The 27,711-nt window shown below is 41.4% G+C and overlaps 1 protein-coding gene across 12 annotated transcripts in view; it reads left to right on the top strand.

The window, feature by feature from the left end:
* Positions 1–27,711, top strand: part of RAPGEF4 (Rap guanine nucleotide exchange factor 4) — a 277,658-nt gene that overhangs the window by 165,136 nt on the left and 84,811 nt on the right. For 9 of the 12 annotated variants that reach the window (XM_045817825.1, XM_045818158.1, XM_045818236.1 and 6 more), the window contains 2 exons: positions 25,564–25,617; positions 25,910–26,016. In XM_045817825.1, the coding sequence (XP_045673781.1) occupies positions 25,564–25,617; positions 25,910–26,016 (161 nt within the window). Of the gene's footprint in view, positions 1–1,545; positions 1,565–16,287; positions 16,342–25,563; positions 25,618–25,909; positions 26,017–27,711 lie in introns of those variants that run through there. The other 3 variants (XM_045818519.1, XM_045818595.1, XM_045817903.1) reach the window with 3 other exon arrangements.

Raw genomic sequence — 27,711 nt, 5'->3', positions numbered from 1 at the left:
AACAGAGTTCCAGAACTTTCTTGAGGCTAATCTCATCAGATCTAAATTCAAAAGCTGTTTGTTATTTTGGACACTCTACTTTCTAGAATACCTTTCAAAGTCATAAAAATCTGACTTCCAAGCTTCAGGCATTCCCGGGTCTCAACAAATCAACATATTTTACCCCGTAAAGCCTGATCTGTGTTGAATGTAGATGGGGAATTAGCTTGAATTTCCCCTGTTTGTACCTCACAACATCATGTCTTCTTTCTAAAAATGGCAGGTCTGGATGGCTGACGCCTAAGAAGCCTGTTGTGAGCTCTGCTCCCCAGCCAGCTGCCCGTTCTAACTGCGCAGCCCGTGCTCCCCCGTTTCTGTCGTTCTCCTGTGTGTTTTCTCCCTTCTCTCAAATGCACCCCTCAGCACAGCTTTCTACTGAGTCCCGCCCTCTTTCACCTTTTCCATTTGTCAAGGTCACTTTAAATTTCATTCCAGTTCTCCTACATGCCAGCCATCCCCCAACCAATTGGAGGTTATTATCAAATTTAATAAGAATGCTTTTGATTCCATATTCAAGGCATTAATCAGCATGTTAAATCTAGCAACATTCAGCAGATGACCTAACTCTGTGGAATTTAATTTGTTTGTACTAATTGATTTGTATACGTGATAAAATTACCCTTTCTAGAGATGAAAAAGAAACTTGGGAAAGCATACCATGAAAATGCTGGCCAAATAACAAGGACTCAGTCATTACATTCACTTCTGTCGTGCTTTTCAGTCACTTGTGATTTGGAAGAGAAGGAAGGCAGTAATTTTCTTTCTATCTCAGGAGGCATTAGTATGACGGATCTTAATTCTCACTCATTTTTATAGTCCATGTTCCCAAAATGCATCGGTTTCTGTCCCTGGCTCTTAAGTGCCAGGTGACTTGACACTGTACAAGTCACCTCCAGGAGCTTCACTTTCGTCATTGGTAAAAAGGCGATCCCCAAACTAGCACAATGAAAGGATTGCTGGGGGATCAGTTAACATCGAGCATGGGGAAAATTCTAAAACTTGACACTACTTAAAAAAAAACATTATATTAAGTTCCCTGGATCTTAATTCTAAATAAGATCATACCCCTGTTGTAGCCTAAACCCAAGGACATTTTTGTGGCCTGGGGGGATCACTGCGGTTGGCCAGTGGTTTCTAGTTTATATGGAGATTTGGTCTGGGGGGCTTTATAAAGGTGCTCTTCTTGCATCCTGTGTTAGGACTTGGTCCAGTTCTGAGTTCTGGGAAGAATTTAGAATGCCAAACGGAAAGTCATTCATCCTAATGTCTGTATTAATTTGGCTTACCCAAAAGAATGAAAATCCCCAAGTCACACCAAGTGCTTACTGGGTGCTGTAATTTGATAACCCAATACCAAACAAAGTGAGGAAACCACACCCAAAATTGACTACAGTCCGGACCAGGACAGAGAGTCAGAGCTGGAACGTGAAGATGTACTGAAGAAGGCACCTGGCTTGTTTGGGGGGCCCAGCAGAGTATCATGGATGTTATCACAGCAGTTTACCCTGGACCTTCTAGTTTTAGGGTAGGTGAGGAATTTTATGTTATGTTTACTTCTCTGCAAAGCGTGAAAGCATTGTAGTGTATGTCTAACTCTCTAGTAAAGGAATTTATAACAAATGCAAAAATGGCTCTGTCGTTCAACCAGATATTCTTTTAAATGATTGAAGCTGTTAATGGTCTCTCTCCCACCTACTCCAAACCTCCTGCTTCCCCCAGCTTTATATTTCATATGTATTGTCTTCCTCTCTCTTTGGTGTCTGATAGATTCAGAAGAACACTTGGGCTCCCTCTGGTGGCCATCCCAATATTTATGCATGTCTAAGCTTAAAGCTGAAGTTTTAGTTACATGACACAAAATTTTTGGGTGAAAGTGGAAATATTAATAGTAAATGTTATTTCCTTTTGTAAGATGCCTGGTAATGGGGGACCTCCAGATTGGATAAAATATCCAGTTCATTTATTCATATATTCATTTATTCATTCATGTCGTCTAATCTAATAAACTGTTGGTATTTGGCTTTCTGAAATGAAGAAGCATGTGGTCTGAGAGTCTATAGAAAGACATCTTATCCCAATCCTGTAAGTCAGATTTTCTCAAGTAGCCATCCTATTAATAAGCAAGTTTTTATAGAATGTGTCCTGTGTATTAAGCCAGAGTTAGGCGTGGTAGGAAATATTTGTTACTTGCCTTTTTAAAAATATATGAATTTGCTCTTCTTTAACAGTTGGCAATGTTATATTATTTCTTTTTTCTTCTTTAAATCATAATCCCACTCTTTACCCAGGGAATTTCATCCTATTAAATTAATATTTTTGTAAGCCAGATTACTTTTTAATTGTGTCAATGTATTAGTCAATATACAGATTTAACTACAATAGCCCAGGCCCAAACATAAGCCTCTTAAATGAAACAGAAGATAGTTTTCCTTCATGTTAGCTGTCCAAATGTGAGCTGTCTAGGATTAATATGGCTACCCATGTTGTAATGTATTTTTATGATTGAAAGTCTATTCATTACCTTATTCTTATACTTTTGTGTGTCAAAAATAAGTATATAAATTCAAATCTTAGCATTTTTAAATTTCTTGTGACCATAAGTCTCTAATAAATTTTTTCCTCTGAATTGAGTTATAACAGTAGTATTACACAATTGTCAAAACAAAATAAACAGACTTCCAGCCAAGGTAAGTCTATTTCATGGAGGCATAGGTAAATACACTTTCCGTCCTCGCACAACCAAAAGAAGGACAACAACAAATTTAAAAACAAAAACACCCAGAACTTCCAGAAAATGGAACTGTGTGGAAGTCCGACAACCAAGGAGTTAAAGAGGAAATACTCATTCATACTGGTAGGAGGAGTCAAACTGCCAGCCGGAGCAGAGAGGACACATGGCAAGGTGTTGTCTGGAGAACCTGGCAGTCCCACATTTGCATGTGGATAAACCAGGAGGAACAACTGGGAAGTGAGACAGGAATGCACAGCCCAGGCTTCCAGTACAGGGAAATAAAGCCCCAAAACCTCTGGCTATAAAAACCTGTGGGGATTAAGGCAGTAGAAGAAACTCCCAGCCTCATAAAAGAGTTCACTGGAGAGACCCACAGGGTCCCACCCACTGAGGAATCAGCACCAGAAGGGCCCAATTTGCTTGTGGGTAGTGGGGGAAGTGACTGAGAGCCGGCAGAGAGCTGAGCAAGCAGCATTGTTCTCTCTTGGAGCCCTGCCCCACATATAGCATCACAATGCAGCAATATGAGTTGCCCTACCTAGGCAAATACCTAAGGCTCCGCCCCTTACTATGTAACAGGTGTGCCAAGACAAAAAAAATGGCTAAACTGAAACAACAGATCAAAGCTCCAGAAAAAATACAACTAAACGATGAAGAGATAGCCAACCTATCAGATGCACAGTTCAAAACACTGGTAATCAGGATGCTCACAGAAATGGTTGAGTATGGTCGCAAAATACAGGAAGAGGTGCAGGCTATGAAAAGTGAATAAAGAAAAATATTCAGGGAACCAACAGTGAAGGGAAGGAAACTGGGACTCAAATCAATGATTTGGATCAGAAGGAAGAAAGAAATATATCAACTAGAAGAGAATGAAGAAACAAGAATTCACAAAAATGAGGAGAGGCTTAGGAACCTCTGGAACAACTTTAAATGTTCCAACATCCAAATCATAGGGGTTCCAGAAAGAGAAGAGAAAGAGGAAGAAATTGAAAACTTATTTGAACAAATAATGAAGGAGAACTTCCTCATTCTGACAAAGGAAATAGACTTCAAAGAAGTCTAGGAAGCTCAGAGAGTCCCAAAGAAGTTGGACCCAAAGAAGCACACACCAGGGCACTTCATAATTACATTACTCAAGATTAAAGATAAGGAGAGAATCTTAAAAGCAGCAAGAGGAAAGGAGAGAGTTACCTACAAAGGAGTTCCCATAAGACTGTCAGCTGATTTCTCAGTAGAAACCTTGCAGGCAAGAAGGGACTGGAAGGAAGTATTCCAACTCATGAAAGGCAAGGACCTACACCCCATGTTGCTCTATCCAGGAAAGCTATTCCATTTAGAATAGAAGGGCAAATAAAGTGCTTCCCACATAAGTTGAAGTTAAAGGAGGTCATCATCACCAAGACCTTATTACATGAAATATTAAAGGGACTTACCTAAGAAAAAGAAGATGATCAAAACTATGAACAATAAAATGACGACAAACTCACAACTATCAACAACTGAACCTAAAAGAAAAACAAAAACAAACTAAGCAAACAACTAGAACAGGAGCAGAATCACAGAAATGGAGATGACATGGGGAGTTACCAGTGGGGAGGGGATGGGGGTAGAATGGAGGAAAATGTACAGGGAATAAGAAGCATAAATGGTAGGTAGAAAATAGACAGGGGGAGGTTAAGAATAGTATAGGAAATGGAGAAGCCAAAGAACTTACATGTACGACCCATGGACATGAACTAAGGGGAAGGGGAATGCTGGTGGGAGGGGGGATGCAGAGTAGAGGGGAATAACGGGGAGAAAAAAAATGGGACAACTATAATAGCATAATCAATAAAATATACTTTAAAAATAAATATTTTATAGATGTTATAATTACTAAATATTAAAGTAAATTATTATTGACAGTACATCATTGTGTGCTTTTTAAAAATGAATTTGTTATCTATATGCAACGGAGATTTAACATTAATTCTATTCCTCTTCTTGGTTTTTAGGTAAGTACTAGGAAGGCCTGTTCATGTAAGTAAGCAAATGGGAATGGAAATAGTTTTAAATAGCAATGTCACCAAATCCTTTGACTCCTGGGCAGTTGGTGTCATTTCTCATGGAGAGACAGAGAGGATAGTATAGCCTCAGTGGAGGCAACAGCAAGCATTGCATCCTGGGTGGATTTGGAAAGTGGAGCTCACAGGGTGTTCCGATGAATTACTGTAAGGAGAGAGAAAGAAGGGAGTCGAGGAGGACGGCAGGGTTTAGGGCTTGACCCAGTGGAAGGACGCAGCTGCCAACAGCTACGAAAGGGAAAGCTGAGGAAAAAGTGAGTTTGGGGGTCTAGTGTGAAGGTCGTTGTACTAGGCAGTATCCGGGAGTGAGGTGTGACTAGACGTTTGTTCTACATCTCCCTGGTCCAGTCAGTAGTTAATGATAACGAACCTTAGTGAGAGTGTTAATGAAGTTATATTTTGGGTATTTATACCAAGTAGCATGTGCCTGGGGCATGAATGAAATTAGAATGTGTATGAAAGAAATGAAAATACTGAGACAAAAACCAGCAAGAATTTTACTAGGTTTGCCACCTTTCTCTGTTACATTTTGTAGATTTATGTTTATAAGTAAATTCTGTAACTGCTGATGTCACCTTTTGAATTAATTAAAGGTTGCTGCATGGAATATTTCAACTATAGACAGTAAATGAATTAACCTAACAAAGTGTTGCTTAATAGACGTCCTCAGGGACCTAACTTAATGAATAGGTAGAGGGATATTATTTGTAACTTAACCCACAATTTATTTTTATATGAATCGGTGATTTCAAAGGCAATGGCCTTCTTGGAACAATTTGTTTTCTTAATTAGTTTAATCATTCTCTATAGTTTTTCATACTACTAAATAGGATAATAACCCCTCTTTTCTTAAATAAATTAATTTTTCTAGCCTAGCCGCCAGTTTCCAATTAATAAAGTTTGAAGGAGGGAAGTAATTTCATAACAGGAGGGAAAAGTATCAAATTTTATTTAATCCTTTAAAAATCAACTAACATTTCTTACCAATTTTAGTATGTGTGCTGCCGACGACCACAGACTAACATGTCTTAAGTGTCTATTATGTGCTTGCTCTCCAGGTACATACTTTGGCTCTAGAGATATGAAGTCAAATAAAACTAATTCTTGACTTCAAAGAGCAAAGAACCTAACAGCTTAAGCAGTACAGGAGAGAGATAGGTACACAGATAATTATATCAGAATGTGATGCTGAGAGAAATTAGAGTCAAGTGCCAGCATACCTCACACATTGTAGGAGCCACATCACTTGAACCCAAGGGGTCTCTGAAGAAACAATGTTTCATTATTTACACACACCGCAACCAACATTCTCCGTCTTCCCAAGAATGCAGAGTTCCTGTGTGACTTCCGACTATGTAGGTTACAGGTGGCAGAAACCGTATCAAGCCACCTCACAAACCAACAAGAGTGAGTTGGGGTCTCACAACCCCTGTCCTCAGGAAGAACAGGTGTGGGGCTGGCCTTCAGCTCATAGAAGCCAAGGACTCTGCTTCTTTCCACCTCTCCCCAGGCCTGGAAACATGGCCACCGACAGTTTCTGGTTCTTCCATGGCAGCCACAGTTAGAAAATCTTGAGGAAGGACAGTGACTGATCTAGTGTGGGTCATGTGGTCCCTTCACCCCAGCTCTGAGCCAGTGTGGGCTCGGCTCTGAAGATGGAGAGAAGGTCTGTGCCCAGAAAACTGGGGAGCAGGGAATAGTAGCTGTTTGCTACTCTTCCCCAGTGAGGCACGTTGTGCTGACTGCTAAAAATTCAGTCCCCTTCCTTTGGTGTTCTCAGATAACATCATAAGGCAATCAATATCTCATCTGGGGTTAGTCTGCATCCCTTGTTTATGAAGAAGCAGGACAGAAGCTCTTATGAGAATAATGTTGACATCACATTTTGCAATAGCTTTGATTGCGGCAGGCATTGTGCTTTACAAATTCCATGCATTCTATTCAATCAGAGTCGTAATTTCTTTTCCACTGTCTTCTTAACACGTATGACGTGGGAATTACAAGATTTGATCTTGTTAAGTCTTTTGAGCTACTTAGATGAAGATTCCAAACCAGTAGATGAAATAAGCAATCCTATTTGTCCTAGATGTAGGAGTTGTTGTTTCTTATCTATTTGATTTTAAGTCTTTAAAGTCTGTGAGCCAAATTTACATTCAGATGAGTCATTGAAGCTTACATTGTGTGCTCATAAGGAAACATTTATGCCAAGAGTCTAAAATGAAGTCTAGCAAGACAGTGGATTTTTAAAACAATGGTTATCTTTTCCTGGTCATAAATATAGTAGAGCTTATATTGAATATTTGGGAACATAACACTATTTTAAACATTTCCCATAAATGCCACCACCCAGAGCTCTCTGTATTTATATGTTTAATACATAGAAACAAAATTTAGTTCACACTATATATATAGTTTCATAGCCTACATGTTTCCATTAAGTTTTCAAAGGACTATTTTATTATTTAATATTGTCTCAGCCATTTTGGAGAATGAATTTCCCCTGCAACAATTTTCTTTAAACAGAAATATGTATCTCGTAAAAGTTAGTTTTTACACCATCCCTTTGCCATTTTTGGAATTATTTTTGGTTACATTGTTGTTCTTCATTTTTGACATGCTGGGTTTTCCTCTGGCATTATTTCCCTTCTGTGTGCTTCCTCTAGAAAGTCTGGTAAAACAGGTCTGTTGGCTACCAATTCACCTCAATTTTCCTTCATCTGTGGGTGTCTTTTTTTTTTGACCTTCATTCCTAATGGATATTTTCACTGGATAGAGAATTATGAGTTGACAGCTTTAATCTTTCAGCCTTTTTAATGAAGCAATATTGATACATTAGCATTCAAGTTCATTGTTTGCTCAGATTTCCTTCCTTTTTACATGGTGTCCTTTCCCTGTTCAAGGGTCCCATCCAGGCCATCACTTCACATTCTGCAGCCCTGTCTCCTTCGGCTCCTTGGGCTCTAGTAGGACTCTCGGACTTTCCTCGCTAATGACGGACAGATCTGAGGGGCACTGATTAGGTGTTTAGAAGAATTGTCCTTCGGTTGTGATTTGACTGATTATTTTTTTCAAGATTGGACTCAGATTATGGGTTTTGGAGGAAAAACCACAGAGATAAGGACCATTTTCATCACATCATATCACAAATACATACTGTCAGTATGATTTATCATCATTGATGTTGACCTTGATTACCTGGTTAAGGCAGTGTCTGCTAGGTGTTTCCACTGTCAGGTCGCTCTCCCCACTGCCTTCCCCATACTGAACTCTGGGAGGCAGTCACGGTCACTGCCCACACTTTACTGGGGTGTTACACTCCACCGCCTTGATAGTGATTAGCTACATAAATTATGTGGAATTCTATGTGAGAGATTTTTCTCTTCTCCCACACTTATTTATTTATTCAATCATTTATTATGACAGTATAGACTCATATGTTTTTACTTTGTACTTGGGATTATAATCCAATACTACCATATTTGTTTTGTTGCTCAAATTGTTCCAGCTTTGGCCATTGGAGCTCTTTTAGTTGGCTCCTGTGTTTCTTTGATGTACCCCCATCATTGTATTTTGGACATGTTCTCAACTTTCCAGCACAGCCAGATGCTTGTGTATTCCCTACCCCCTTTACTGCAGCCACTTTGTCAAGGATCTTTGGTTTCTTTTATTGAAGAATGGTATTAGAAACTAAAATCCAGGTGGTGGGTGTGCTTGTTTCTACTGGGATGTTGTTGCTTCTAAGCCCTTGCAGCTGGGGAACAAGGAAATATATATAGGTACGTAACTTGAGCATAAATACATTTCTACAAATATTTCATTATATACACCTATCTGTATCTATATGCAGCTAAATATTAGTTCAGACTGATGTTTCTAACTCTAACCCATTGCCACACAGATTATTGTAGCCTTTTCTCCGTGTTCATCTGTAACTTCCCACTCCAACAGTAAGAAATTTGACCCATATCGTCTGCCATCTGTTTATTTGTCTGATTCCATACGTGTGTGACGGTTTTAGATTGATTACCTTACCCCCATGAAAAGTGAACTTTATCAACTAGAATAGAATGTACAGTGTGTTTGTCTTTAATCTTCAACTTTCTCATTTATAAAACAAAATAAAATCATCTATGGAAAGTCATCATTGCCATGGCTGACAAAAAAAATCACTTGATAAAATGCTTTTTTTGGCTAAAACTATTATAAGGTTTGTGAAAAGTAAATGATTAGGGGAATCAGGGTAAAGTCTGTGTTTATGGGCAGAGGCATCTCTCTATACAGTAGTCTCCCTCACCTGCGGTTTCCGTTCCCATGGTGTCAGTCCAACAATAGTAAATGGAAAATTCTAAAAGTAAACGATTCCTAAGTTTTAAATTGTACATCATCCTGAGCCGTGTGATCAAACCTTGCTCATCTACTCCGTCCCTGCTGGGGTGCAAATCCTCCCTCCGTCCAGCATCCCCACACTGTGTGCGCTTCCGGCCCGTGACTCACTTAGGAGCCGCCTCAGTTACCAGATCGAGTTACCATGTCATGGTACCTCAGGTAACTCAGGTAACTCAGTTACCTCAGTTACCATGTCTGTGCCGCAGGGCTTGTGTTCAAGTGGCTCCTATTTTACTTAATAATGCCACATTCACATAACTTTTGTTCAGTGTGTTATTAAAATTGTTCTATTGTTATTATTCATCTCTTACAGTGCCTAATTTACAAATTAAACTTTGCTATAGATATAGGAAAAGGCAGAATACAAGGAGTTTGGTGCTTTCCACGGTTTCAGGCATCCACTGGGGGGTCTTGGAAACTGCCTTCCCTGTGGGTAAAGGGGAGATGCTGTCCATCTGTGGAAGCTGGATTATGGCAACTGCCATAGGAGTGCACCAGTAGGGAGGCCAGGGCCAGACTGCCTACATTCAGACATCAGCTCTGACACTCCTTAGTTAAGTGCCATTAAGCATGTTGCTTAACTTCTTGAAAGAATCAAGTCCATTGTCTAAAAAGTGGGTCGATAGCAATAGTACCTACCTCCTCAGTTTGTCATGAGTGCTAAATGAGAGCCTGCAGATAAAGGTCACAGAGCATGGTACCTGGCACGTGAGTGCATGCAACGAATACTGTATTCTTTTGATTATAGACAAGTTAAAGTTGATTTGCCTCATTTATATCTCCAGTAATATACTTTTAAATCATCTTAGCCCAAACTCATACCTACCATCTCCTTTCTTCCTTTCTAACACCAAGATTTACAAACCACCACATTTTGTGCTAAAGGAGATAATATTTTTGCTACTTTCCTTTTTCCATATGATTTCCACCGTGTATTAGCCTTCATTATTTCAGCAATTCAACTTAAGCATGCCATGCCAGCCTCTGTCCTCAGCACTGGGGTAGCGGGGGAATACAGCAGGCATCAGCTCCCCCTTAGACTTCACAGTACGGTGCAACAGTCAGGCAACCCTGTGTCACCAAAGGGGAGTGCAGGGCGCCCTGGAGCAGCCCCGTCCAGGAGAAAGGGAACACAAGCTTCATCTGTAATGTAAGATTTTCTGGCAGCCACATTCTACAAAGTAAAAAGAAAAAGGTAAACAACTTTTAATAATGCATTTTATTTAACCTAATATATATATCCTACTTCAACATGTAACCAATATTAAACATTATTGCCACTATACTTTACTTTTTTTTCCTTGAACTTAGTTTCAAATTCCAGCATGTATTTCACATTTATACCTCATTTCCAGTGCACAGTGGTCATACCCAGCTAATGGCTGCGACACTGGATGCTGCGGCTCTAGAAGCGTATACATAGAGGACCCGGCATATTTACCTGAGACTGGAGGACTGAGGGAGTCCGGAAAAGGGTGGGGAGCACGTGATAGGCAGTGGGGACAAATCGGGCAAAACCTCCAAAACAAAATGTTTGGCATACTTGAGGGACTGGAAAAACATTCCAAGCAATTGTACAAGAGGGAGAAAGGTGGAAAATGAGGCTGAAGGGGTAGGATGACATTATGAAGAGCTTTTTAAACAGTGTTAAAAGTTTGGATTTGTTCCCAGAAGAATGGGGAGCCATCAAAAAGTTTTAAATGGAAAAGTGACATGATCAGATTGGCTCTTTAAAAACAATCAACCTTACTTTAGAGAGAAGATAAACTACACGGTTCATGTGCCAGAGCTGCCATTGTCAGCTGTATGACCTTGAGCGAGGGATGTAATGTCCCTGAGCCTCAGTTTCCTCTGTGAAATGGGAATAAGAAGACCTTCATCAAAGTGTTGTTGGAAAATATTCAAAAAGGTAATTCATGTGAAGCACTCAGCACACGGCACTTAATAAATGTTTATCTTATCCTTGTCTGAGCCTGGAATTTTTTGGTGGCATGAATCCACAAACCCTCCTTCCTTTCTTCCCTTTGCTGGACCTATTGTGAAGCACCCGAACCGATGAGATGAGAAAGGAATGGGACAGCTCCCCCTAGCCCACAGTCTGGAATCAGACAAGACAAGAAACCTGTTTTACTATCTTGTCCTTCACCCCAGTTTTTGTTCTTATATGTATTTGCTGTCATATCCTGAGAGAGTTTTTATGTGACCTGTATAGTCTCAGAGTTTTCTCTGGTCTGTATGTTTATAAGGGGTGCCACTGGCTCATCCTTTAAACATGTGATAAAATTTCTGAGGTTTAAAGTCCTAAAGATAGAGAGAAATGGTTCTCAAAACGGCTTCTCAGCGTGGGAAAAAGCAGCGATAGTGCCAACCAATAACAGATCAATTATTTATGGTGTTTTCAAGCATAGTGACTCACCCAGTCATTTTTCTTGCAAAATCTTACAATAAAATATTTTAATACTAAGATTAAATCACATGGAGAATGTTTCCTTCACTTCTGGCCAAAATATGAGCATCTGAGGCTGTCCCCTTCCTTCCTTCCTGTTCCTGGAGACACGCCTGCCCTCATCTGCATCCTGGAGGGGCCCCATTGTGTAAAGGAATGGAACTTGGAGCTCTCAAGAATCCTTTTAGGTTTAAGTGGTAAACCAGTAACATATTAAAAGTTCAGTATTTCTTTTGAAAAAAGATGGACTTTAAAATGAGCCCAGCATTTCTTTCATGTTAAGCTGCACTGAGCAGGGACATGTGGTGCTTCCAACACCGGCAGAGGCAGAGACACAAAACAGGGAAGCAACCTAGTCCCCTTTTGTCATCTTCCACGGGCGCCCGGAGTGAGCCCCTGTCACTGCATCAAGTCATGGCTTCCTTCCCAGCCCGAGCCTTCCAGAACCTGGAGCCTCACGCAGCTGAAGCAGATGCGAATGTGATACTTGCTGCTTTCTCTGGAAACAGCCTGTTAATCACCAAATTTTACAATGATTAATCCCAGTCTGGCTGATGGCTTTCTTCAGGGCACTGTTAGCGTTTTGTTATATGCAGCCAGACATTTCTCCTCTCTCCAAGAGATACTGTGATAATCTGTCCTGAGAGTGAGCTGTAATCCTCATCCTACTTCCAAAAAAAAAAAAAAGTCCACTGTTTAAGTTTCTTATCAATAAAAGAATACAATAACATCTGATTTCTTCTCATTATGCTTGCAGATGGTTCAAGTAGTTCTAAAGCCTTTCAAATTACTTTGAATAAAAAAGACTGAGGCCCTGAGGTAGAAATGTCAGCTTTACAAATGTATGCTTAGGCCTCCCTCAGTTTATTATTCCTCTAGTAATAGCAAAGCTTTTAAAAATTGGTTTGTTTTTCTTCTTATGCACTCTCTAGAAAATTAGAAAAATATAGAAAGGGGAAGAAAGAAAAATATGAGGCTAATCCAATTTGAGAAGTGTTGTATATCACACTACTTACATCTTTGGCTTTGTAAGCTAGGCAGTGTGCACATCTCACCGAAAACACCATCTCCAGCAGTGCGACCTGACGGTTAAAACAAGAAAGAAGACCGTGTCTAGGGAGTCTGGCCAACAAGCCAAGTGTGAGATAACATGGTATCTCCTGCAGTATGCTACTTTCCTACCTTGTTTTCATATTTCATATGCTGTGGCTTTTAGGGCTTTGATGATTTTTGTTTTGATGAGTTTTGTAAAGGCTTGAAAGGCTTCTTGAAAACATTAATAGGATTTTCCTATTCCAGGAGTTTTGTATAACATAGGTCAAATACACAATGGCTGTCAGGGTCCTGAGTCCTCAAAAGTCATCCAAGTCATTTATTTGAATGTTCTTGTCCAATAAGTAAAGTTGTATTTATTGCAGCTTTCGCCTACTAGGTTGTTGGAGACAGGAAAAAAATCTTCTAAAATTTTCAATTAATACAAATATGCCTTCATGCAGAAGACTGCAAAAGTCAATTGAGTGCATGATTGTCAGTTCAAAGTGGAGGACAAGGAACTCTTTTTCTAATGGTAATTATTTTACCTTTTCCACCTGGGAGTTACTATGCTATTAAAATAATGGCTTAGGGCATTTTGCAAAGCATGCAGTTAAAAGTTAAGAAAATGTATTTGTGTTTTCCTGTTGGAAATTTGTATCTTAATTGATTAATTTGTTCCACATTAATATTTATTAGTCTTAATACAGAACCAATGGCTACATCCAAGAGGCTAAAGATAGACCATTTTCCCAAGGGTTTCTCAAGAAATGTCCTATCCGAGTTGCCTTTGATGTAAGCTTCATAATTTGTCCGTATGTGTCAGGAACCTGAGCCCACGGCCTAGGCATTCTGCTTCTGGGGGTTGATTCTGAGAAGGTAACTCCAAACATGGGGTGGGGGCAGTGGGGTTGAAGGGAATTTTTGCCCAAATTCATAGTATATTTATACCAGGAAATTATTAAAAACAAGTCACAGATGCAACCACCGGACCATTAAATTTATGCTCTATACACTTAATGGAATTTTTACATGATGGTTACAAAGAATTTGTAGTAATATGTGAAATTGTTTATAATTTAGTGTTACGTAAAAAGAGAAAAAATAAAATTTTACCTAGAGTATTATCGCATTTCAGTTAAAAATAAAAGGAAACCCACCCTTCAACAAAAGAGATTAATATTAACTTCCCAAAGTAGTAATCATAGTTATCTTTGAGTGATGGTTTACATGACTAAATATTTTTATTCTGTCCAACAAGCATGCATTGTTTTGTAATTTTAAAAAGCCCTAATAACTAAGGATATGCTTTACCACAATTGATAATCTGACTTTCCAAAGTCTTCCTAACAAAACTGAATCTGTGATATCTTCCCATGTAGCATCTTCCTGCACTTTCTCCCCTTTTCCAACCAGCTCTACTCTTCAACTGGGCTAGGAGACTCAGAATACCTCACACTCCCACCTCTGTGACTTGGGCTATAGCCTACACTGCACTCTAGCCTTTAGGTCTTTCATCCTAAAGATCCCGTTCACATCCCACCTCCTCTGGACAGGCTTCCTTGAGCCACCATGGACGGCTCTTGTCCCCTTCTCCTTGCATCTCTATGAAATATTTGTGACGGTTATACAGGGTTCAGCTGAATGTAGTTTCCATCTGTTCGTGCCATCACCGGCAGCACAGACGTCCGCCCCTCTGACCTTGGGCCCCACCCGTGTGGTCCCCAGTGCTGACTGCCTGGAGGAGTGTATGCGTCTGCTGACTGCTCGTCAACTTGCAGAACGAGTGGTGGAGTTTCCACAACACGTAATGTTGAATGTGTGTCACTTAGCTTGAATTTAACACATTACCTAAAACTATTTGTAAGAGTTTCTGAGACTTCTGGTGGATTCAACTGATATCTTCAGAAACCTGTATTTGGCTGTAAGAAAACTGCTTCTCACTTTCTCTAGAGTCAAATCATCGGGCTTCTTATGCATAATACCTGAGAAGAATGTGATTGTGTTGTATCTACAATGGAATATATGCATAAATAAAGCACATTGATATTATATTAATACTTTTTATGATCTGCTAGGAAAAAGGCATGTTTTGCCAGGTATAGCAAATATTTACATGAAATAGCTGTGGAACATTTTATTACATACCAACTTTAATACTCTTTGTTTTAATTTTTCACGTGTTTACATACCTTTGAGAGCGTCATTAGTGTTGAAACAGTAGACACTTGACAATTGCGATTAGCATTCTAAACTTTTTCTAGAATTACTGAATGAATGAATACATGTAAAAACATCAGGTGGTCAGTCTGGACTCATGAGCTCTCACCCAACGGCGTTCCTGAACACCATTCTCTGTGGAGGTCGGTGGTGGTAACGCTTTTGCTGGGTGCTTTTTGGGTGTGCACACATAAAACAGGCATTATCTCTGTTTCCCTTTGGGCCGCCCTCACAGGAAATTAAGGTGACAAACTGCTGCCCGAGACTGCGGGCCAGGTGTCAGGAGCACAGGTGAGCAGGTGCCGCTCCCGTGTCAACTCTGAGAATCCTGGGGTCTTCTTTCCCATTGTCTACGTGTGATGGAGGGTTAGTGCATCAGGCGATTCAATCATTTGTTGTTCCAAAGTAGGGTTTTTCTTTTCACTTTTCACTGAAGTTTAGCATATGCATGTAAATATGTACACGTGCCAGTTGGGTCAGTACATTTTCACAAACACACCCATGTAAACAGCACCCAAATCAAGAAATGGAACATTGCCACCACCCCAGAAGGAAACTCTCCTCTGGCCACTCCTCCAACTAAGGGTGATCTGTTTTTATACTTTGGATTAATGAAATCACCTGGGACATACCTTCTGTACCCAGTTCTCTCATTCAATATTATGTTTGTGAGGTTTATCCACATTGTCGCATATGACTGTGAATTGTTTTTATCACTGCACCATGGGATCTCCCATACTCTGTTGTCCATTCTGTTGTTGATGCGCTAGCATGAATAGCTGTGCTCTGAACATTCTAGTACATGTCTTTTGGTGAATATATATGCACATTGTTATGGGCTTTTATATAGTGGATTTCTGGGGTGTTAGGAAAACATGTGTTTATATTTAGGATCTGTGTGTGTGTGGCCTTCTGGAAGTCTATAAATTCTGTCAACCCCTGAAATTATAAGCAGAATTTTGGACATAGGTATGTATGTGCATCTTGAGGGTTCCATCAGTTGTATGAATTCTCAAAACTGTCCATAAAACATTCAGAAGTACTTACCCAAACAGAGAAAACTCAAAATGTGTCTTGTGCCTATCATGAGCAAATAAGAGAAAGTCAGGATGATGGAGAGGCATGATTTCACATCTTTCTGGGACCGTGTGTTTTTTGAGAACATCCTTGATCTAAAAGAATGCAAAAGTGTCAACTTTAAATTAATATTTCTCCCTTCCAATCTAAAACACCTCATTACAGATATGAACTGAAAAGAAATGCTATTCCTAGGAAGGAAGGAGCAAAAGTAAAGCAGTCCACAAACTATGTGCTAACACCCAGTAAACTGAGTCTCTGCATAATAAACCATGAAGAGCAAAACTGGAATTTCAGAAGTGACAAGATGAAAAATTTTCCCAGTCTTTTTCTACCTCTGCCAGGTAAAAGCTCCTCAGAGATTTCTCCACATATCAGTCAAGTGAATGTTTAATGAATAATCTCTAGGAACAAAGCGCCATAGAGATTCCAAGATAACAAGAACACAAATTTTGACTTACAGGAGCTCATGTTGTTCCTGCAGAAATGTGAACGGCTGTGTCACAGGCAGGGAGACACCCGCAGCAGGGGGTTCAGGAAACACGGGGAGGCTGAAGGTCAGCTCAGGACACAGTGGATATCTGTAGGAAACAGTGTGTACACCCCTCAAAATAAAAAATTCAGGGCCACCCTTGCTTGCTCACAAAACTCCCCAAGTGGTTCTTTAAATTGTTTCATCTAATGCATTAATCATGAATCTTCAAAGCAGTAAGGGTGAGAAAAATCATTTGTAGTGAGCTGGTTTTATTTTTAAGCAGTTTCTGTAGCTTCTCAGATCATGTCAGAGGGTATGACCCTAACTGGACCAATCTCATTTTAAACATTTTGTAGCCCCAACCTAGCACTGCAACCCAAATTGAGCATCATTTGCCACAATAATCCCCTTTGAAATCTAATAAATCAACGGTAGCACAGCCCTGAGGATACTCTCAAAAGTCCATGGAATACATTAATATTTATATGTGTTTTTATTCAAACTAGAATTACACAACTTGATAACTCAGTAATTACATGTTATTATATACAGTATGTTATTATAAATGTATTATGCTACATCATTTTCCATCTCGGTCTGGGACCCATTTTGAATTATTGTTTTTGAAAGGTATAAATTCTGTGTCCAGATTCATTTCTTTCCATGTGAAAATCCAGTTGTTCCAGCACCATTTGTTGAAAGATTGTCTTTTCTCCATTCTGTGGCCTTTGCTTCTTGGTCACAGATCAGTTTGTGTGGGCCACGCATGTGGGTCTGTTCCTGGGCTCTCCATCCTGCATCCGCGTGTCTGTCATTCTGCCAGCACCGCACCGTCTTAACTCCTGTGGCTTCACGGCGAGTCTGGAAGTGGAGAGCGCCCATCCCCCAGTTTCATTCCTCTCCTTCGACATCGTGTTGACAGTTCTGGGTCTTTTACCTTATCTATAAACTTTAGAACCAGTTTGTTAATATCCACAAAATAACCGGCTGGGTCCAGTTTTTAACTTCCAGCTTTCATTGGAGTGGAATCGCTTCGGACCCTGGGCTGCTGGCTCCCCCTGGTGGAGGGGTGTGGTCTGCCTTCTTCCACCCCCACCCCCTTCTGCTCCTCCGTGTCTGTGGCTCATCCCTGGAGGAAGGAGAGGGAAGGAAAACAATTCTTTCTTAGAGTTTCCATCTGTCTGCTTACATCACCCAGTATATTCCTGCATACTGTCTACTTTTTCATTAGTCTTATTGATAGAATACGATTCCACAGTTAGCGTGTTAATCACGGTTCATTTAAATTGCCTGTCTGACAGCCCCGAACTCCGTGTCATGTCTGGGTCTGGCTCCAACACTCGCTTCATCTGTCGGGCTGTTTCTCCCTGCCGTGGTGTGCCTCATCGGTTTTGGTTGAAAGCCAGGCATGATGTATTGGGCAAGAGGAACTGAGATAAGTGGGCCTTTGTGTGAGTCTTTTTATGTCAATCTGGTCAGGGATTGAGCTGTGTTTGATGTTTGTTGTAGCCGTAGATGCTGGAGACTTTAAATTCCTGCAGTGTCCTTGTTTTTGTCTGCTGTATCTGGGCTTACCTAGGAATGTCTCCTTAGGCAGAGTCTGCATCCTTTTTTTTCTTCCAATTTTATTTTGTATGGTTTCAGGTGCACAGCTTAGCTTAGTGGTTAGACAATTGTATTCTTTGCATAGTGTTCCCCTCAAGATTTCGAGCACCCCAACTGGCACCATACAGAGTTATTGCAACATTATTGACTATATTCCCTGGGCTTTCCTTACATGCCCCTGGTTATTTTGTAACTTGGAGTCTGCATCTTGCAGCTCCTTGAGCTGTAATCCATGATCATTACACTGGCATGGTTGGGGCATGTCATGGAAGGGTCCTATAATCTCATGATTAAATCTCAGTCATTTAGTGGACATGTGTCCCTGCACTGTGATCTTTGCAATTATTTCTTGGCCTCTCTTTTCTCTCTTAAGTGAGATAGGAGGGCTAGAGGGGACTAGAGGCAGAGAAATGCCCCTCCCCCAGGTGGGGTAAGAACTCTAGTGAAGTCTTTTTCCTTTGTTAGAGGGGACGCCCTGGGTGTGTCTCACAATACTTTCTCTTCCCTTCTCCCTGCCAGAACCACACGATCTTTGCTGGCTTTTCCTCAAGAAAACCTGACATGGTCCTAGGAGATATAACTCACAAAAGTGAGGGGATCCACCTAAGACCACCCCCAGGAGTTTCTCACTCTCAAGCTTTTCTACATTCAGTCTCTGTGGCAATTCATCAAAATTACCTTTGTTAAAAGATAAACTGAGGCACACTAAACATTTTATGTTTATTTGAACAAAAGTTGATTTGAATCTGGCAGACCCCATGGGAGATGGTTGGAAGTGCTCTACCAACAGGAGCTCAGGGAGATTCCTTTACAGAGAAAAGGTGGAAGCACAGCAAGGAAATTAACTGGCTATAGCTTCTAGCGTGGTTCGCTGTTTGAGATTGGTTGTCTTCAGGTTTTAATGTCAGGCCCTTGAGGCATTTACAGGCTTATGATTTTGGTTTGCTGACACAAGCTGCCAGGGCATGAGAGCCACCTCAGTCCAATGGCCTCCTTGTGTAATTAATTTAACACTGTTTGAACGTTCCCACCAGTTCATAGCTTCTGTTCCAGGTGGTCAAACCTCCGCTGTGGGTCCTCTGGATTCCCATCTCGCCCCACCTCAGGGGTGGGGGGGCAGTTCCTCCGCCACCTCACGTCTCTGATGGGCCCGAGAGAAGTCATTGTTTTCACTCTATTCTGCTTTTCTTGTTGTAAGGATCAGAGTAACAACTTTTAACCTCTATGCACGGAGCTGAAACTGGAAATCTATAAGCCAATTTTGAACTAGGAAAGACTTAAAAAGTTAAAAAAAAACTACAGATAGAAGCCAAAGAGGTCTATAGATGGTTTTTTCATTTAATAAATGGAAAAACTTACGTATTTATTTCAGAGTGGTGAAATCTACCCATGAGCCTGACTTAGTCATAACTTTAATTTTATCTAGTCAACCCAAAATTGATGACTTTGATGATAATTATTACAGTCTTAGTTGTGTCATTCCAAAATGCCAAAACAAGGAAATTTAACTCCTAAAAGTTTACCTTTTCACTAAAAAATTGAATATTATTCTCCCCACTTTCTAGAGATTTTTCTCACCTGAAACAAGAGAGAGACAATGTGAAATCTAGAACGTTGTTGCTTTTATTTTGATGCAGATTGTCTCACTAATTGTTTAGCTCACAGACATTTTGCTTTCCCTACGAGATCTAGCGCTCATGCAGACCGGGCACTTTATCAGCATCTTCTACTTCAGCCTCTCACGTGGCTCTGCACACCATAGGCCTTCCTCAAATACTTGAATTAAACTGGGTACGGACTTATATGACTTTGCATTGCACTGGGTTGCCAGAATTCTGCCCCGAGCATTGTGTCCCAGTCCATTCTTTTCAGTTGGTATAAATGTTGTGCCTTGCAAAAGGCTTCTGTGAGCACGTATGGAGTAGAAAGAATTAGCCGCGATCAAAAGGGCCTGAATATGGTTTTTCACAAAGCCCATTACAGTGCCTTATACCTCATTGTGATCTGCTGGGGGGTTATTGTGTGTCTTGTAATGGAGGCTAAATTCGTATTTTTCATCACCTGATTAGTATTTCTGAATTGGCTCTGGTGCCAAAAGGAATATTTTCCCTTACTGTTTCTCCTTTTCAGTAGTAATAGAAACATAATAAAATGCAGTGGAATGCATCTGCTCTCCAGAAACAAACAAAAATCAATTACGGTCAATCCTGAGGGAAGTCTTCAGCAGAGAAAGCCAAGAAAAGCAGAGAGAAAGCTGAATACCTCTGCCTTTATCTGTTCTCTCTGCCCAGTTCTTTAGGATCATATTCTCATAGCCTGATTTGGATTCATTCATGCCTAGGTGAGAAGGGAGAATTTTTATTCTCCACACATGATTGATGTGTGGAAATGTATGAAATTTAACTGGAGAAGGGTCCATTCTTTTTTAGCGCCCATTTGTAATATGTGTTTTCTGGCTATAAGTCAAAATATAGGGCCATCCTAGGAAGCAAACCAAGGGAGCATTAGTGAGGGCTCACTCCGTGCTCGTCCACTGTCCGCCTTTCCTGTCTGCAGCCCAACGCAGAGAGTGCCCGGGGGACGTGGAACTGTGAGTGGGCGAGAGGGCCGGGAGAGAGAGGCCACAGCCCGCCCCCACTCTGTGCCACTGCGGCCACCCTGCTGTGCCAGTCCTGGCCCCGTTTGTCCTCGGAGCAATTCTTGCCTTTCTGGTGCTGAGTTCGAGGGAGGCCAGCCTCTGCAGAGTGTTTCCCAGACTCCTCTGCCCTTGGTTTTGCTCTTAAGGCTAGTTTTCTTGCCTTGACCATCTCGCTGCTGTTACCAGGCTACTTCTAACCTAATCTTGTATAAAATGAACTTCTCTTCCTTATTTCTCTGGCTTCTGGCAGGAGGGAAGTGGGTGTGGGAGGAGGGGGAGGGTAAGGCAGCATCTCCAGTGGTCACCATACCTCTTGGACCTGCAGGCTCTCCGGGTTGGGCTCCAGTTTCCATCGGGACACCGGGCTGTGGCTCTGGTCATGCCTCCTTTTCCTTCTATTCCTCTGTTGGAGGATGCCTACTTTGCTAACATCCGGGGGACCTCCCGGTCACCTGTTTGGCTTAGTTCTCCCACTACTGACAAAGCCAGTTCGGGCATTAAATTCCCTCTGTGGGAAATACTGCATTGGGCTGCAGACTCTCTTGCTCAGACTTTGACCTCTACCAATGTCCCTGATATATTTTCTTAGCCCTGGTAAGGCAGCTCCTCAGTGACAAATGTTTTATGGTAAAAAATTTGCTTTTAAAAAAGTTAAATCATCTCTTCATCCATTGATGGGTATTTGGGTTGTTTCCATATGTTAACTATTGTGAATAATGCTGAGATAAACATGGTAGTAAAAGAGATGGGGTACATATACACGATGGGATATTATTCAGCCATGAAAAAGGAGGATGTTCTGCCATTTGTGACAACATGGATGAACCTTGAGCACATTATACTAAGTGGGATACAGTCACACAAAGAAAGACAAATACTGCATGATATCACTTATATGTGGAACCTAAAGAAGTTAATCTGATAAAAAAACAGAGTAAAATGGAAACTGTGGGGGGTGGGGCAGGAGACTAAGAGGGATAGTATTGCAGGGCACAGCCTTGTAACGAGTAGTGCACAAGCCGCAGAGATATAATACACAGCACAATGAGCATAGGCAGTGACATTGTATATAGGTATGAAAGATGACAGATATCACTGTATCAGCAATCTTACTACAACATATAAATGTGTCAGAGGAACGCCGCTGTATGCCTTAAACTCATCCGTTGTTACACGCTGGATTTATTCAAAGACAAAGTTAGTTAAGTCAGACCAAGCACGATGCATGGTGCTGCCATCTCAGTAGGGCATTGTACTTATTGCTGGAAATTTTTAAGAGCAATCTGATATCTGGGGGCCTAAAAGGGCTTAAATGCTTTTTTCTCAATGCACTTGAGTCAAAGAGAATGAAGATTCTTCCAAAGGGTGAGCACAGTTGTCTCTAGGAGACAGCCCAGGCGGGTGACGGTCATTGCACCTGCAGCACAGACGCAGGACTCCACCCACTCCCGGCTCTTCCGGTTACCCGCGGGAAGCCCAGTCCCTGTGTGTCTCTGCCCTTCACTTTCTCAGTAGAGAACTGAGAGGAATAATAAAATAAGGAGATGACACGTATAAGCGCACGTGGGCAGACACCACATATAAAGGGCCTGTGACAGAAGAGGCTTGGTCTCCCCTTCAGGGCTGCCGTCCGTCCTTGTCTTCATCCGCAGAACTGTCACCAGGCTGCTGCTCTCCCGAATCATTTTAACCTAATGTTAAACCTACTCCTGTTGAATCTAATCATTTATAAAATGAAATGCTTTTCCTTATTCTGTAAAGTACAGCAAAGGTGAAATTCTCAGAACTTTCTTTGAAAGCCAGGAAAAACCAAAATGGAAATGAATGAGCTGATGCAAGAGCAATCAAGTCGCACTCGTGCTGGGGGGGTTCCTGAACCGGCGTTAGCAGGGGGCCCTCCCAGGGGCCTGGCCCGCCTGTCACCCTGTGTCACACGGCGCAGCTGCTCTGGGCACCGGCGTGGTTCTCAGAACACAGTAGCTTGCCTAACCGAGTAGAGTTCAAAGACAAATAATTTTTATTCCCTCCAAATAAAACTCCCCCTGCTTTCACCCTGCGTATGTTCCTTGGAGGTTTTATTCAAATAAAGGGACTGAGCCTTCTCAAAGCATCAGTTCATTATGTTGCCCTCAAACCTAAAATCTTTGAGCCAGGGAAGGTTCTAAGAATGCTGCCTTTCAACAGATTAAATAGCCTCCGGGTCCGGGAACTGGCACTAGGATTACCCAGCTGAAGGATGGCCTTGTGTACATTGTACCTTTTACCAGCTGCAAATGAAAGGAGTGATTCTGGTTGAAGTCTGATGCTTCTCCCTGCTTCCATAATACTTCCTCTTCAGGGCTCCAAGGGACCGAAAAGAAAACTATCCAGCAAAATAAACTAACCTCGGTACCACTTGTTAGCATTTTGTTAAAATATAGCCATTTCTGTAGAAACAAACAAAAAATGCAATTTTCCAATAATGTTGCATTGTACTGACTGAAGAATAAACATTCATCAGTAATCCTCAAGCATGGGCACTTTGACCTCCTTCTCAGCCAGCCTCTCAAAGACTAATGCAAGGGAAGGTAGCTTTTTTTCATAGGAAAGAAAAGATTACCTTAGAAGTTAATGCCACACCTATCTACTCTAGACCATGTATACCTGCACCTCTTTCTTCTAAGACAGGACAAAGAAATGGGCTTCTACTGCTAGTTCCAAGCATAACCAAAGGCTTCTACAATGTGGGTGTATAACCAGACATAGTCCCAGATGCATAAACCAACCTGTGAAATGGGAAGAGGCAGGAGTGCTGAGAACTCACAACTCAGAAACCATCGGCACGTTTTAGCTGCACGCCTCTCCAGACCCCTGGGACGTGCTGGCCTGGCACTGTTGAGTGTTTTTCTCCGGGATATTTGGTCCCTCAGAATTCTCTCTGTCTTCTTGGAGGAGGTGGCATGAGCACAGGGACTCCTGAAGCTCATGGTCCCACTGAAAGGTCTGTCATAAGGGAGCACCGGTTATTTCAGGGTGAAGCTGTTCTCTGTGTAAAGCTACTATGACTAGACGGACATTGCTTGGCCTGTGCTGGCTGTAAACAGTATGCTGCTAAAATACCACAATATTGCTGGACGCCTGTGCTGTAGTGATTTCAAGGGGGAAAAAAAGGTGATGAAAATGTGTAAGTAAGTTCAGTGAGATTTCAGTCCTGCTGAGTAAATCTGTGTCCCACTTATTCTTGTCTTAAAGCTCAGTAGTCTTTTCACTTTTTCCTTAATACTATTATAATTTTAAAAGAATCAACCCGTCTGAAATTTATCATTGATAAAAAGGTATGTATTTATACATCTCTATTTGTATTAGGTAAAGCATTTAAAATTAGTATTGACTTTTATGTCCCCCACTGATATTTACATAATCCTATATAAAATTGGGATTAGAGTGAATACCTACCAACTTATTTAATGGCTTCTATTTGCAAAATGCAGGGTTTTTAGTATAACATATAATAACCTCTATATTAGTTTTCTGTGACTGCTGTAACAAATTGCTGCAAACTTACTGGCTTAAAACAACATAAATTAAAGACCTCCTAGTGCTGTAGTTTAGAAGTCTGAAATGGGTCTGTCTCACTGAGCTAAACTGAAGTTGCCAGCAGGTCAGTTCCCTCTGGAGGTTCTGGGGGGATCCATGCCTCGTTTCGCCTTTTCCATCTTCCAGAGGTTGCCCTCATTCCTTAGCACTGGGCATCTTCTTCATCAGAGCCAGCAAAGTCAGGCTGAGTCCTACTCATGCTGCTACCCCTGTGGTTCCAGCTCTTCTGCCTCCCTCCTCCACCTTTCAAGGCCCCATGTGATTACATTGGACCCACAAGGAAGCATCAGGATAATCTCCCGTTTTGATCCTTCATTTAATCACACGTATAGTGTCCCTTTTGCCATGGAATCTAATGTGTTCACACACCCTGGGGTTTTGGAGGACCATTGTTCTGCCCACTGCAACCCCATAAATAACCCTACCATCTTGTCTTTCCTTCTGGAAGTGTCATAAACAGTGTAGCATTGGTGGTCCTACTACTACCTTTGACCCGATCTGTTTTTCTCCTCCTTTTGGAAATGCCGTTACCAAATATTTCAGAGAAACAGAAGGGATTTCAGTAGGACTAGGGCACTCAGCTGCGCAGCTGTGCAGCAAGTCATTGCCCTGGGATTCAGCTCAGTACCTGCACTGGAGAATGTGGCTAAGGCCCGGAGCTTTAGCTAGGTCCTGGAGCTGTGCTGGCAGTCACAGGACCCTGGAAAGTGTGTGCTGCCGGGCGAAGGAAGGAGAAGGTACCCGAGCTGCCTGTGCGTTCTAGGAACCTGAACACATACAACCACCAAGTACTGTTTAAAAGTTAAGGTTTCTTTCTAAAAATACAAATTGCCGAGAAAGAATTTTTACTACGTGATGGAGGATGAAGTCACTCATTTCCATCCTAAATCGATACTTTAGCCTTAGCCCCTGCAATAGGTCATTTTAATGTCTACTCATGTTTATCCTGCTTTGCTTTCTTGCTCTGATGCTTTTATGCTTTCAGTAGATATCAGTTCCCTTCTCATTAAGCCTACAAACATTTCATCCTTCCTATCTGTTTATTTCATCTTTAATAATTTATATTTAAATTTTGGCAAATCGAATGGTCTAACTTTGCCCTTTGAATGCCTATGCATTCAAGTTCTGCAGGCAGATTTTATCTCTTGGTTTTTTAAAAAATTCTGTTTTAAGTTTTATAAAAATGGACGTTTCTTACTATCCCCCAACCCATGATTTTCTTTAGTGAACTTTTTGTTTAATTTCTTTTTGCTGTAACGTTTTATTTTTCAGACACCTCTCATTGAACCTCACGTTCCTCTTCGTCCTGCTCACACCATTACCAAGGTAATGGGATGTCAGTGGGTTGATGAGCCGTCAGGAACCACCGGAGGTGGTCCTCATGGCAGAGCATCACACCAGGCAGCCTCAGGCACACTCTCCAGAGACGCTAAATATGCAGTGAGCCTTGGTTCTCGACACAAAACAGTTACACATGTGAAAAATGTGAATGTGTGAATGAGTTGTGTTTTTCAAGCCAGAGTCAGATTAGAAAGTGATTTAAGGATTCACCTGGTTTGTTTTGCCTCTTAAACTCTCTTTCTTTCTCTTCCCCTCCTTCCTCCTGATTGAAATCCAGGTCCCTTCCGAGAAGATCCTCAGAGCTGGAAAAATTTTACGAAATGCCATTCTCTCCCGAGCACCTCACATGATAAGAGATAGAAAATATCACCTGAAGACATACAGGTAGGTGCAGTAATTCTAAAGTCTGTGAGCCCCTCAGGTTCATGTTTAGGGAAATTGACACGAACCTGCATTCCCCTGTTTTCACGCGTGGGCAGCATGCTCTATAATCCCCCTGGTTCTGGCAGGTCTAAGCTCGTCTTGGATCCTGCATAACTTTAATTATCCTTAATATTCCCAGCAGTTACTCCTAAACTGATTTGCTTCACCATTGGTTTAACTGTGATGAACAAAGAGAAGAAAACTTTTGTATTTCTGTTTACAGGTGTTTTTTTCCGGAAAACTATATTTAGATGAGAGTCAACTAGTATGTATTGAGCATTTATTTATGCTTGAAGCCCTGTACCAGGTCACTTTCTATACATTCTCTCATTTTATCCTCATGATAACCTGCTAGGTAGGTGTATAAGCATTTTTCAGATGATTAAAACTGAGGCTCAGAGAGATTAAATAGTTTTTCTTGTCCAAGTCATAGATCTCGTGAGTGGCAAAGCCAAGATTTAAACCAGGATTGGTTCAGTGGCCTTTTCATCCAGTCTATCATTCCTGCATCCCACAAACGTATTAAGCACTGACTGGCCACCAGACACTATGGTGTTCCAAGCCCTAAGGGTATAGGAGTGAAAAATGTATACATAATGTCCCTTACAGATTTTACTTAGAAAGTCAATACAGATTTTTTCTATTATGTGTATACTAAGACATACAGCAGTGTCACAGCTGTGATCACATAGAATTAAGGAGTCGGTACAGCTGTCACTGGAGTTAAAAAATAAAGACTGGAGCTGCGTGACCCTTCCGGGATGACTGAGCGAGCCATGCTGAGTCCCATAAGAACCTACGCCTAATCTCTGCCCCTTGGTTTTACCAGTTCAGTAAGGGTTTAGGAGCTGGAGTGGCCTGCATACGGCATGCAAGCCTCACGCTCTCTCCCTGCACCCATGCTCAGACACAGCCCTCTTCCAGCCGTCGGGCAGGCCCACTGTCCGTTCAGCCTAGACGTGACCTCAGAACACATCAGACTTGGCACGAGTCAAAACCCACTGACTGACGTGAATCAAGTTCATAAGACAGTGAAAAGCTAGAATACACATTTTAAGTCACCACGAAGGGTATATCTCTCTAGTGACTATCAACTCTGCTAGAACCTATAAAATTATACCTGGTTAACCCTATAGAAAACCTTGAAGATTCTCTTTGCCAAGGACAGAGATGGAAAAACATTGCAAATTCTTCCTACCCAATCACTTATTTTTTGCACTCCACACAAACCAACATTCTTCTGCTCGTATTTGTCATGACTGTTTTATTAATTAATTAATTTTTGTTTTCAATTGCAGTTCATATTCAGCATTATTTTATATTAGTGTCAGGTGCACAGCACAGTGATTAGACAGTCATGTGTTTTACGGTGCTCCCCTGATGCTCCCAGCACCCGCCTGGCACCATCCATAGTCATTACACTACTACCGACCGTATTCCCTGTGCTGTACCCATGACTATTTTGTAACTACCAGTCTGTGCTTCTCAACCTTTCACCGCTTCCGCCCTGTCCCCCAAACCCCCGCCCCGCTGGCAACCCTCAGTCTGTGCTCTATCTATGAGTATGTTTGTTTATTTTGTTGTTGGTGTTCATTTTTATTCTTCTTTAGGTCCCAAAGTGTTTGCAGTACCAAAGTGGGTAGTTTACTTGTTGCC

Source organism: Phyllostomus hastatus, unplaced genomic scaffold, assembly GCF_019186645.2.
Source record: "Phyllostomus hastatus isolate PE091 unplaced genomic scaffold, TTU_PhHast_1.1 phas_contig_1, whole genome shotgun sequence".
Classification (NCBI taxonomy): Eukaryota; Metazoa; Chordata; class Mammalia; order Chiroptera; family Phyllostomidae; genus Phyllostomus; species Phyllostomus hastatus.
Note: the sequence above shows the minus strand (reverse complement) of the source record. Positions and strands in the feature narration are given on the sequence as shown.